Source organism: Lagenorhynchus albirostris, chromosome 16, assembly GCF_949774975.1.
Source record: "Lagenorhynchus albirostris chromosome 16, mLagAlb1.1, whole genome shotgun sequence".
Lineage (NCBI taxonomy): Eukaryota > Metazoa > Chordata > Mammalia > Artiodactyla > Delphinidae > Lagenorhynchus > Lagenorhynchus albirostris.
The window spans coordinates 68,488,725-68,502,593 of NC_083110.1; the positions used below are offsets into that span (position 1 = coordinate 68,488,725).

Consider the following 13,869-nt stretch of genomic DNA (forward strand, 5'->3'; position numbering starts at 1 on the left):
CAAATATTTCCTAAATGAATGACCGAAATGTTTATGATTAAAATGCAAAAAGCTTTCAAACAGAAATGAAATGCAAACAAAGCATTCTGAAGAACAGGGCCAGTGGTGGATTTCTGTTTCGGAATTTGCCCTTTTGTTCCAAATTTACAAGAAGCTGCTGGCTCTCTTGCACTCCAGACTTCCTGAAGCCCCATGGTCTGGTTTGCCTCCTTTCTGGGGGCACAGATGGCTACACAGAACTTCAAGCTTACTCCTCCAGGTTTCTAAAATGGCAGTAGATGGATTCTCTGGAAGAAGTGTTAATAATTAAAGGAATAAATAACTAAATAGCTTGCAAACTTGTCTAAGTTGCAAGATCCATGCATTGGGGAAGAGCTCATGAATGCGGCTGACCAGAGGGCCTCCTTGCATCCACACTTTACGCTCAGAGAAACCCACAGGCCTCATTCTAGGCTATGATGGTAACAGTGTGATTATGATGGCAGCCAGCATTCTTGCTGAGTACTTATTACGTGCCAGGTAGTGTTGCAATCTAAATATTTCATTTAATCCTTACAAAAAACCTCTAAGGTAGGTATTACCATTATCTTGAATTTACAGATAAGGAGACTGAAATATGTAATTTTTCCAAAGTCATAGGGAGAGGAAAAATCAGTCTGGTTCCAAACCCAGAAACTTTCACTTCAAAGCTCAAACTTTTGGGCCCAGAACACCAAAATGCAACTCACCTCCCCTTGCTTGTGTGACTTGAACCCTAGGAAATTCTCATACACTTGCTCAAGGACCAGCCCCTATGCACTCTGCTCAGGAACCTTCCTTTGCCCCTTATCCTCTCTGAAGCTCTGCCACCCAAATGCAATTGAACCCCCCAGACCAATCAGCCTGCTCTTGAGAGGGGCTGCAGATGCAGTTACAGGGGCATGACCACTAGGTGGCACTACATGAAAACAGACACCACTTCCTGCCCAAAGGACCATTTCAATGCAGAGCTATGCTCCAGGGGGGGGGGTGTGTGTGTGTGTGTGTGTGTGTGTGTGTGTGTGTGTGTGTGTGTGTGTGTGTGTGTGTGTGTGTGTGTGTGTGTGTGTGTGTGTGTGTGTGTGTGTGTGTGTGTGTGTGTGTGTGTGTGTGTGTGTGTGTGTGTGTGTGTGTGTGTGTGTGTGTGTGTGTGTGTGTGTGTGTGTGTGTGTGTGTGTGTGTGTGTGTAATTAAAAATACAGACATGATTATAAAACAATAAATATTATACATACATTATTGAGAATAAACAGAATTGCCACGTTTTCACGAACTTTCTTCATCTAAGATCTTAAAGCACTGTGATGTTACAGATTATTGGTTTTAGCCTTGGCTGAATGACTGATTTTGGTCCACTACTTGGGAAACACCTCTCTGAGTGGACTCAAATCAGTCTGTAGATGATTCCAATTTAAAAAACAAAAGGGGAAAAATTTAGAGTGAGTTGAATAGGCCAGGGGAAACAGACCAGAGCCCATGAGACCTAGGGGACAGGGAGGGGAAGGTCACCAGGGGCTGAGGCTGAGCTCCAGCCTGTGGACCATTAATGTTGGGAGAGTATTAATAAGCCCCAAGAAGACAGGTAAGGACAACAGTGGTAGCTGCCATTTTCTGAACATTCGCCACGAGTCTGGCTCTCTGCTGATTGCTTTAATAATTAGTTAATGTAGATTAGCTTTAATAGATGATAAATTAGCTAGATATATAGATAATTAATCTTTAATAGACAGCTTGTTTTATCCTCACTAACGCCCCATGAGGCAGATTCTGTCATTATCTGTTTTACAGACAAAAAAACTAGGATCAGAATGGTTGTCTCATGGTCAAAGTCACACAACCAGCATGTGGACTTCCTGGGTTAAGCCCAGGTAACTTGATTCCAGAAGCCTAGCTCATACCACGGTCCTATACCGTGGCCCAATTCTCTCTACTTTGTCTTTTCTTGCATATTGTATCTTATGATGCTAAAAACTGCAGCTGTCAAAATTTAGGGGCTGTGATCTCTCTCATGATCCCCATGAATGTACTTCAGCTTGCCCCCAAACCAAGACCCCATTCCCCACCCCATCCCCCCCTGCACCGAGGACTCTCCCTCCCTTATTCCCTTTGCCCAGCTCACAGAGTCTCCCCTGACAACTTCGGCTTCCTTCCCAGCATGCCGGCTCTGCTATCCTACAACCTGGTACTGATGCTCACTCATCCTGCACGGCCGTTTTCTGTGGTTGGTCCGCTTCCCTACCTCTCCATACCTCTCCAAGGGCAGGGAAGGTGTGATAGGTTTTTGACTACCTCAAATCACCTGGTACAGAAGCCTGCAAACAGTGGGCAACCAAAAGGACCCTCTGATTTATTCTGATTCCAGTCAGTAGTTTTTATACATGTGCCAAAGAGAAATAAGTTGTACCACTCACAACTTCTGGGAATGTATTACCTCTCCCAGGCTCTGCCTCTCCTGTTTGTCATCATAGCCCGAAGAGTAGAAAGGCTCATAGGTAATAAGATCTGGACGTTCAATGTCATAAATTGCCTTGACCTTGGGAATGGCTGCTAAATCCTTGTAATCCAGGATTTCATTGTCCACTTTTGCCTGCCAAAGTTAAACAGAAAGAAAAAATCACTTTGCCGTCTCATCTTCGGGGAACTATGGTTAGTGCATCTCATGTCTTGTTTAAAAAGTGAAAATCTTAAAAATAAACAAAACCCAAAACACTTTGCTTAACACGGTCATACTCTTTATAAAGTTGCCTGTTTAATACTCGCAGACATAGAGAACACACCTGTGGTTGCCTAGGAGGAGGGCAGTTGGGGGCAAGAAGAATTGGGAGTTTGGGATTAGCAGATGCAAACTGTTATACATAGAATGAATAAACAACAAGGTCCTACTGTACAGCACAGGAAACTATATTCAATATCCTGTGATAAACCATAATGGCAAAGAATATGAAAAAGAATGTATATATATGTATAACTGAATTACTTTACTGTACAGTAGAAATGAACACAACACTGTAAATCAACTGTACTTTGATTTATACCAATTTATACCAATATTAATCACATTTTCAAAAAAGTCACCAAAAGCTTAGGAAGAAGTCTATGTAGACTTCATCAAGTAGAGAAGCCTGTAAACCTTCAGGATAATTTCCTAAAAATATTACAGAGAAGGAAAAGCTCAAACAGATGGCCAAAAAAATCCTCCCAGATGGCTAAAACAAGAACTGAATATTTAATAAACTAAATATTTAAAGACCTCTGTGGCAGAATTTAAAGACACTCAGTATCAGCATTGTAAAATGTATAATCAATCCCCAAATATCTATATGCAAGTTAGGTACAACAATTTTTTAAGTCCTGCATCGTATCACTGCACTTTACAGGTCATCTACTCGTTCACTCTGTACCGATGGTCACATTCACATGAACACTTGATCACGTGGAGGAAAATGGGATTGAGGTGGCTGATCTACAAGAATGAAAACTGGATCTCATAACAGACATAAAAACCATTTTGAATTATTCACTTTTGGATTATCCAGTCCATGCTTACCAGCTGCTACCACCCCTGGTCCGGAAGTGTCTCTTCCAGAAGTAGATACTTACATAGATAGTATGACCTGGGGACCCAGGGATACTGGAGCCTGGTCTAGAATAAATGCTCTCGGAAGAAGTCCTGGTAGGCTGTAAAATGAAGAGTGACTTGTAAGATTTCAGACCATGGCTTCAGAATCAAGACTGGCCTAAGTCCCTACACTTTCCTAAAGACTTAAGCTGGTTAAAATGAGAAAGAGGTGTAACTTTTCTGAATATGGGAAAATAGAACATAGAAAGAAAGGCAAAGGAGAACTAGTTGTACAATCAGCCTTGAAAATGCATTTCGGGGCTTTTCTTTTTCTCCTTGTCCCGTACAAGGGGACATGTTCAAGCACATTCCGTCTCCATGGCCACAATCCCGGCCCCAGTCACCACCTCTGCTGGTCTGGACTCCTGCAATGGCCTCTCCTCTGGGTTTTCTGCCTTCATTCTCTCCCTCTTCAAATCCACTTGGCACCCAGTGGCCAGAGAGATCTTTGAAGAATACAATTGGGATTGTCACTATCCTGCTTTTGGCTTCAGGGTCCACAGAGAATGAAATCACAGCTCCCAGGGCCTCGGGATTTTGTCCCTGCCTTCCTTCCCATCACTCACTACCCACTGTCACTCATAGAACATGGTACATGTCACTGTCTCAGGGTCCTTATCCTTGCTGCTTCCTCTGCCCCAAATGCTCTGATCCCCAATTTTACTTGGTTGATTTTTTTTCCTCCTTCAGTCCTGGCTTAAATATCACCTCCTCAAAGAAGCCTTCCCTGATCTTTCACTCCAGAGTTGGTGACCTTGTTATTTTCTCTCACAGTATCATTCTTGTTTTTTTTCTTCATGAATAAAATGTATAATTCTGTATTTGTTGGTTTCATCATCACGTTAATCTCCCTCACTACCTTTAGTTATGACCTCTGCCCTCAGAGGGTTTATTTTCTCACCACTGTATGTGCCCGATGTTTTACACAGGTACAGAGAAGGCATAAATATTTGTTGCAGGAATGAGCTAGAATTTATTATTTGTAAACAAATCCTCAGTTTGTGGATACTTGACTCATGTCAGTTGCACGTTTTGAGCCTTACCATATGGAAGGTCACTGAGGTAAGGTTAGTGGTCGGCTGCTGGGGAAGGTATAAGAAAGTAGATTTTGTAATAGAGGCTGGAGAACCCTGAGAGTGAGATGGGAGCAGGGAGAAAAGGCATGAGTTGAGATTAACTGCCCCCCACCTCTGCTTGGTATGTTCTGGAAAGCTGTGCAAAGAAACCCAAAGGCCTGGTCTTGGAAGATTTGCTCCCCTCCACACAGCTATTTCTTGGAGAAGACAATTTATAGAGCTACGTTAGGAATAGGACTTTCCCTCTTTGGTACTGTTTCTACTGATATTTGGTACCTCAAATATGAGTCTAACTGAGTCAGAAAAACCCTCCTAAAAGCAAGGATGTTGCGTCACTATGGAACTCACATCTGAAACAAGGAAAGCAAACCCGCCTGGCCAACCAGAGGCAGGCAGTGAGTAGACTCGCCCTGACGGTAAGAATTCACGAGAGGGCTGGGGTCCGTTGCTCTCGCCAGTGTCCCTGGCATTTCTGAGACAGGAGGGTGGAGGGGGGTAGGAGAAAGCACACGGGGTACAGTGGAGGTGTGCCGGGCTCGACACTTCCATCCCTGCCCCACCCCCCCAGACCTGCCTCATACAAGCACTTTCCTCCTCAAGTGACAATTTTCCCATCACAGGCATATCTCAATATGAGAAAATCCTCAAATCTGAGTATAATGAAAAAGAAAGGATTCACATAATAACACTACTCAAAAAGCCCAACTCCCGGACCCATTTCCCAATCAAAATATAGAAGTGACACCACCAAAGTGCAGCCCTCCTTTAAAAAAGAGACGCCAGCCCTTCAGAAAGCTGAGCCGATAACCATCTCTGTGGGATAATCATTAACTACAGGTCGTCCTTCAGCTTCAAGTGGCCAGGATCTAACATTTGCCAAACTCAATATAAAAGTGAAACCTCTTATGTAACAACATAAGAATATTAATAGCAGTAAACATTTATTGCCCACTTACTATGTAGCAGGCCCTGTGCTAAGTGCTCCCCAGGCATGCGCTCACTTAATCTTCCCAATAACCCCAGGAAGTAGGTACCGCTGACATCATTATTTTATAGATGAGTGAAAAGTCACACACAGGTAGGCAAGTGTCAGGATTTGAAACCAGACACTTTAGAGGCAGAGCCCAAGCTCTTAATCCCTGCGCTAAATTTTCTGCCCATGTCGTAAGGCGTGTGTGGCCGTTTATTTCTCATCAACATGGCTTTGGGACGAATGAGGTGAAAGTAAAAGAAAAATATTGAGATGAACTGGCAGAAAAGAGTGCCTGCTAACTGAAAATGTTTTTGCTGCCACTTACAAGCTTCTAAGAAGACTGCAATAGCTCGATGTTAGGGTGGGGTGGGAGAGGGTGCACCCTAGGACAGTCCAACATCTTCGGTTGCTGGTGTTGCTATGACAACAACAAGGTCTGTTTTCATTAAAAGCAGTGAGGACACTGCGTGAATAGCTAAAGTGTATACAGAGCTTTGGGGCCTCTCCTATGTTACTCATCCTAATTTTTGTCAAATGTGGGCCAGGGATCCTTTCTGTCTTTCCTGTAATGATGCACCTGGGGACGGCTCTGAAGTGTTTTGTTCTCTGGCGTACTGTGCAAGCTGATAGGAATGTAGCTGGGGACGAACGTGAGCACAGGTCAGAAAGGGGCCCTGGGTGCTCCCTTCCAGGGATGGAGAACTTCGTGGAAGGAAAAGGTCTCTTGGCTGAAGCAACCTGTCCCAGCTCAGTCTCTCTCCTTTCCTTCTTCACTGGATAGAGTATTCTGTGAGCGGCACAGGCTTTCTCTGAAGCATTTTACCTTGTTAATATTGTAGGGCTAAAGGTTTTAAGTTATCCGACAATCTGAATTCTTGTCAAGTCCCATCTGATTCTTCAGAGGTGTTCAGATCACAGTCACCTCCAATTTGCACACAACTGTCCTGGATTCTCTGATTCCAAAATAAAGATTTTAGAGTTCCATAGTCAGTTTGCGAAGTCAAGCCGATGTTCACCGAATCCACTACTGCTCTGGCTCTCGTTAGAGAGCTCACTCTGCCCCGTGCATCTTCAGGCTACTTAGAGTATTGGAGAAACGCTTACAGTATCTCTCGGAGGTTCAGAATCTGCTCTTTCTTTCACTGCATTTGCCACCGTTTGCTTTTGCTTCCTCCTGACCTCCTAACCTTACTGTAAACTTTACTTCCGTAGGCATCTTGTTTGTGGGTTATTCTTGCTTGCCTATTTTCTTACAATGGTCTTTATTTTCCTGTTTAAAATGAAATAATGGGATAAAACACACTTCTGTAGAGTATAATCTAGTGGGGTTAAAAGCCTGGTTTTGGAGTCAAATACCTTGGCTCACACACTGGCTCTCCTAGTTGTGTGACATTACATGAGTGTCTCTTTCCTTTCTCTCATTTTTTTTTTTCTTTGAACTTCCTTGAGCTTCAACTTCTCTACTTATAGAATGGAGGAGAGGGTACTTACAACCCCTAGTTCCTAGGGATAAATGAGACAAGACATATAAAGCTTCAAGCACCTTGCCCAGCACATGGCAAAGACCCAGCATTTTCCAGACACTTGACATTAGACTGGAGTTCTCAGCCAGTTCATCTCAAATAGTGAAAGGCAGCACTGCCTCTGTTTTGCTCCTCATCATAGGACAGTCCTTTCAGATGTGAGCTCCACAGACCAGACTTTCCTACCACCTGTGGAGGCCTTCCCATACCCTGGAACTCACGTATGTTAACTATCTCAGCACATGGGGGGGGGGCAGCAGCCCCACCTGGAGCTGACAAATGTCCTTCCCCTTCTTGAGAACTCCATGGAGTGAATCTATATCCTTCCAAGATGACTTCCTGCTTACGTCTTGGCTGTAGTTACTAATGCCCTTCCATGACAGATGGCAACGAGTTGCACAGGCCTGTCTGACCTGCCAGTATAGTTCCTGGTTCGCTGCCTCTTGAACTGTGCTCCAAGCTTAAATGGTACACAGGGATGCCTGCTTTTTGCCACACTTCCTAATGGCTCCCAAAGTGTATTTGTTCAACCAGCAGAGGTTAGAGCTCTCCCTTCTGAAGATCATAAAATTACTTTTAAAAGCTGGACTATTAATTTTGGAGTTTGAATCTTAAATATTTAGAATTTAACCTTTCAATTCTAAACATCTAGACTTGTAAGCATGTTGCATTTTATTTTTTTATGTGTTTTAAAGTGTTAATTAAAAAAAGCCAAATCTTAATATTACCTCATATGACAAAAGAAATCCAAATGTTAAGACCTAAATGCCAGTGTATTGAGAGATGTATTTTAGAATAAGAAAGAAGAGAAACATGCTGAATTTTAAATGAACGTCTTGTTTATCAATAATGCACCCCTTTTCTTCTTCTAGCTGTATTTTCCCTCTAATTAATACATAACTTGCTGAAGGTCTCTGATGGCCTTCATCTTCAAAAGGCACAGAGCTGTCTTCCAACACAGCTGCTCATATCCACACAGTCAAATTAAAACTCATCTTAACCTCAAAAGCAACAACTGACATGTTTTCCCTCTTTCAAATCCCACTGACAGTTTCTTCTTTATCATTAACTTAATTCTAGCGTCACCTCTTTGAACTGTAACAAAGTTACAGAAGATCCATATTTCCACATGATCCTTATGTGCAATTATTTAACCTAAATTACTATTTTAACCTATTCAGATATCCAAGTTAACAACAGTGATTCATCAAATTAAATCAAGAACCCAAATGGGCCAACAGCCTTTGTTTCTGGAATTCCCTATGAGAGCTATGATGGATACCCTCTTGCCAATATTATAAATGAAGATAATTTCAAATTTGTATCCCCAAAGGTATGCCCACTTCTGTTCTACAGAGAAAAAGCAACAAGGATCTGTGGTTAAGCTGTTAAAGCAGATGCAATTTACTTACTCTCCTTTAATCACTTTTTCCTTCATGCCTTAACAGAAAAAAAGAACTTGAAAGCACAGTTGGAAAAGTTCAGTTCTTTCTTTTGATGCCATCTTTGGAGGAAAATAAAAAGGTAGAGGGAAGGGTGGAAAAAGCAAGGTAGATATAGGAAGGATTATAGACTGGCTGTGATCTTTCAGTGTATTTTGCCAACAAGATCAGGCAAATCATTTAATCCTTATTTTGGTAACAAGAGGCAAGGATCCTTCAGAAAGAACCTTGTAGTTGTATGTGGCTGTCCTCACTCAATCGCTCATGAGGAAGGGGTCTAAATCTACATTTCTCCAGCACACCTTCACATACTTACTTTTGATTTCAAAAAGGCTTTTTATTTTCCTCAAAGGAAAAAAATAAATCAACAAAGAGAGGTCTCACCTGACTAGTAGTTCATTTCAACAGTAAAGAGGAAACAAATGGCATTTGATCACTAATAGCAGGTGCTTGAAAATGCAAGTCTTTTTGTTTTCTGTATGAGACTTTTAAAAAAACCCTCTAACTACCTTTCACTTGATATTTTCCCTTACGCCTTCACTTTGTCCACCTGTTCTACCCTGCAGGAAGCACAGTCACAGAATGAAAATTACATTGAAGAGACCATTTTATGCTTCCACCCCAGCTCTCAACCTTCTTCAAATGTTCACCATTAAAAAACACTTACCAGAGCTTTGCCGGGAGGTTAACCAGAGAAGTGACATTTTCCGATTATTTCCAATCACGGGCCACCATGCACACTTGGTCCCTTCTTAGAAGGGGAGAGCTGGAGAGCCCTCTGCTGCCCCTGCCCTCCCCCCATTCAGCAGAAGCAGGGGTGCAACAACTACGTTCATCTAATCTGCATTCATCCAAAGCCATGCTCTAAGAAGGGAGAGAGCTACAGGCAACTGGCACCCAGATCGGAGAGATCATACAAACACCTACGGGACAACTACCGATATAAGGTGACTAACACCTTATACAAAGTGCTGCTAAGGCTGACAGTACCTGCCTTGGGTTTTTGCTGAAGTTCACCAGACAAGGTGGTGATAACAGCTGCAGAAGAAGGAATATTTTTAAAAATCTGCATATACTGAATGTTCACTGCTAAGTCAAAAAAGGAACTCCTTTTGGTTCTTTTTCTGGTTTTGTTTGTTTGTTGTTTTATTTTTGGCTGTGCTGCATGGCTTGTGGGATCTTAGTTCCCCGACCAGGGACAGAACCCACACCCTAGGCAGTAAAAGCACAGAGTCCTAACCACTGGACCACCAGGGGATTCCCAGGAACTCCTTTTGGAAAAAGAAATTTGTTTGTGAGGAAGCAGGAGGGACTCACGGGCACACATCTCCTTCTCTAGAGCCAGGTGCACAACGGCCATCAGCCTTTACTATGGCCAAGAGTCCCCGCTGTCTTTGCAGGATAAATCTTAACACCCATACATTCTGATGAATTGTAAAGACACACCAAAAAGAATAAAACTTTCAAACAGAGTGAAAGCTGGGAACAAAGTGGTATGTATGGTAGCAACATTAATAAAACAATAACAGCATTATTTCCTTGTTCTAGACATACTTAAAGCCTCTAATTAGTTCCTTTGTAGAAATATACACATGGTATTTGTTGGGTATATTATGGGTTTGCAGGTGCATACGTTATAATATAGTGAATGTTAGTTTCAGAAGAAAAACACTCATGCCCCTTTTGGAAGGCAGCCATTCATACTTCAGCCTCCAAAGGCACAACACAGAAGCCCCTTTTTAGAACGTAAGCAAGTGATCCATTCCAGAATATTACAGACTTGGTCCTGGGAATCTCGTGTGCTTTGTTTATAATGCATTACAACAGGAATTATAAATGCTCAGTACCAACTTTTACCTACAGACAAAATCTGCTATTCCTATAAAACTCTTCCACGTAAGCAAAACCAGAATATGTTTTTCTTAGGGGATTCTATTTTCACCATTTTCTTTACCTATAATTCAGCAAGAGGGAAGAAGGGGAGATTTCAGAATATAAATAATAAAATGACTTTCCTCCACAATAAAACCAGGCTTATTTCAGGGGCGTGGAATGTTGACTGTCCCTGCAAGGTGTACAGTTCACCTAACAACTAAAGCTGCTTGACATTATCTGGTGAAACGAGCGGCTGTGTAGGCCACAATATTTAAAAGATCAAAATAGCTGGGTGGCTTGAGAATTGCTTTGGCGTTTTCAGGCTTCTCGAACGTTCTCATGAGCTGTTCCTCAATGGCCAACGGGTGAAGCAAGACCTTGTCAAATAGCCTATTCTCTCTGCCGGGTCCCAAGCTGTTGGCACCTTTCTGTGATGGGGCTACAGTTGACCGCACTGATATTTAAGGCTGAATAATGGGAATCAGATGTCCCTTTTGAACAACAGGATAGGAAGAGAGAAGGCTTTTTCAAGACAGACCCCCCCGCCCCAGCCTCTCTCTCTCTCTCCCCCCACCACTTCTCAAGATGCTCCATGTCTCTTAGACTTAACGGTCTGGAGAAGACCAAAAATGATCACAGTTGATGGTATTTTTCTTCAAGTTATGACAATGAATCACTTGGCGATAGCCTTAGGCTACCAACATAAAACACTATTTGAGTTATAAAGTATACTTTCAGAGAAAACCCCAAAAGCTGTTGAAAAAGCAACTTCCTGCCAAGTAGGTACTAATTCTGAGCCCTCACTTCAGTGGGGACCATCTTTGGTTCTTCCTCTGGATTCATGACACTATAAGTCTGCTGTACGTGAAACCCTGCCACTGGAGCTAAAGCTTTAAGATAGATGAAGATCATATGACATATACATGTTGGATGTAACCCAGCATCACGGGCCAACACCATGCACTCGAGGCCTGGAGCCTTTGCTGTTTATGACCTGCGTAGCCTTGGGCTGACTTCATTCTATAGATGAAGAAACTTAGCAGGTTGATATCTAAAACGTTCCTTTCTACTCTGAAACTCTGTACTTCTAACTACTTTTCAAATCATTTAAAGAAAGAAGGTGAAGTTTTAATAAAAGTAGATCCAAACCAAAACTCTCCTGGGCTGTAGGACCGTTCTGGCAGGCAGAGAAAACAGGCACAGGCACAAAGCCTGGACTAAAGAGCTGTGTTGCAACCCTGAGCTGTCAAATGGGTTTCCTCTGGACAAAGATAGGATTGTGGAAAGTCACTCGTAATTTACCAGGCCAAGGTTTCAACTGATTCTAAGAGACCCCGAAAGAAGGTCAGGTGTGTGCAGGGAACATCCTCCCCTGCTTTGCTGCTCATCTGGAGAGCAAGCTGAGTACCTTCCCTGTTCCTGTAGGATGCTCTGGGCAGGTGGTGCTGCCTTGAAACACCATCTCCTCCTTCTACACTATCAAACTTCGCCAGTATTTCATGTTGTCCTCTTTTTGCCTTCCCAGGTTTCTCTCTTACTCTCCTTTTGTAGGACAGTGGAAAGAAGATGAGTTATAGGCTCAGAGAGACCTGGGTTCCAATCCCAGCTCTTCCACTTACCGCTGGGATAACTCTGGGCAAGTTCGTTAACTATGATGGGCCTCCGTCTCTCCATCTGTAAGATGGGAATCAGGATAGCTACTTCATGGGGATTCTTAGGGAGAGCCAATGAAAGTGTATGTCAATCCCCCAGTCTCTTGCAGAGCTGGTGCCTGGTTTTATTTGTTTCCTTTCCCACTTCGCTACTCCTTCCTGGAGCCAAACCTCTCCCTCCCGAAGCACTGCATTTCCCCAGCTCCCCGCTCCTGCCGTTCTCTTCACCAGGCCCACCCCTTTCTCATCATCTCTACATGTTCAAATCCCATTCAGCCTCCATAACTCAACTCAAAGACCACTTCTCCTAGGAAGTGCCCCTTGACCCCCTTCCCTCATCTGAACTTCCTTGATCTTTATGATCCACATCCTGTGATACATTTCTCTATCATTCTATAATTATTTACCTGTCTTTTCTTCCTTACTATACCTGGGTACTTAGCAAATATTTGATCAACAAACAAATGTGTGAGCATAGGACCAAAAGGGTAGCTTCCAATGTGCTCGCTGTACTGAAGACAATGCTTTAGTCACGGCTCTAAATGAAAACATTGTCCAGAGAAGAAAACAGCCCGAATCAGAATGTGAGATGCACTCCGTGGGGTGAGAAAAGCATCTGCCTCTGCAGGAGCCCAGAAGTTATGTGGGGAAAGCAGCAAGGGGAGGAAAAGCGACAGAAGCCTGGGGCCCAGGACAGTGGCTCCCAGCCTCAGCCCAGACACAGAGCCAACCTGCAGAGACGGGGACCATCCTGTGCGTCGAATCAGACTTTTGGGATAAAAGAAATCAGATGGAGAACGACGGATGTTTCGTGGCTGCCATGAAACATGAAAAAGGGAAGAATGAACAATGAAACAGCCTCGATTCAGAAACACTATCAAAACCAGAAAAAAACCTTCAGGAAAACTAATCTGATAAGTGACAAGTGACATCACTTTAGTTGTGTGTGTGTGTGTGTGTGTTTGGGGTCCATGTTTGAAAGCATAGTAACTGGTCTTTTTTTTTTTCTTTCTTTCTTTTTTTTTGGCTGCGCCATGCCGCTTGCAGGATCCAGTTCTCCGACTAGGGATTGAACCTACACGCTTGGCAGTGAAAGCATGGAGTCCTAACGACTGGATCTCCAGGGAATTCCCTAACTGGTCTTCAAGTTACAGTATGTTTACCTATGTTCCAACCCACCATCGTTCCTTTCCATTTATTCTGGCTTAAATATTCTGATATATGAAGAGTGAGAAGCCAATGAAGCCACTGAGAGATGTTCTTAAGAATCTGTTATTACAAAAGCCCCACAAATTCTTTAAGTACCAAGAACGTGGATTACTCAGCGGGGTTGCCAAAAGATTCTTGAAAACATTTTCGTTTTGCTATAGTAACTGCACTGATGTGACACCCAGTAAAAGGCCTGGAAATCCTGGCTCAAGACTGTCATCTGGAGACACACCCTTAAGAGAGCACAGGATTTATTCCTTCTTCAAAAATCTAGCCTCTTTTAAATCCCACCAGCGTCATCCAGTACCCCACTTGGGCCACATCAGAACCTCTTTCCTCGGAGGTGCATCATCCTCCTTCTTTCTGGGTGAGTGAGCTGAGGGCTGGGCTGACCTCCCAAGTGGTAAATGTTGGCTTTAGGAGAAGAGCTTTGGAATTCTCTAGAAAGTTTCACTAAAGGAAAAAAAATCAACAGGTCCTCT

The 13,869-nt window shown here is 43.0% G+C and overlaps 1 protein-coding gene across 4 annotated transcripts in view; it reads right to left on the reverse strand.

The window, feature by feature from the left end:
* The window catches only part of ABLIM1 (actin binding LIM protein 1), a 227,776-nt gene that overhangs the window by 33,617 nt on the left and 180,290 nt on the right, over positions 1–13,869 (reverse strand). For 3 of the 4 annotated variants that reach the window (XM_060127222.1, XM_060127221.1, XM_060127220.1), the window contains exons 9-11: positions 12,910–12,993; positions 3,619–3,696; positions 2,450–2,605 (exon numbers count right to left, since the gene is read on the reverse strand). In XM_060127222.1, coding sequence (XP_059983205.1) covers positions 2,450–2,605; positions 3,619–3,696; positions 12,910–12,993 — 318 coding nt within the window. The remainder of the gene's footprint in view (positions 1–2,449; positions 2,606–3,618; positions 3,697–12,909; positions 12,994–13,869) is intronic. The other variant, XM_060127223.1, reaches the window with a different exon arrangement.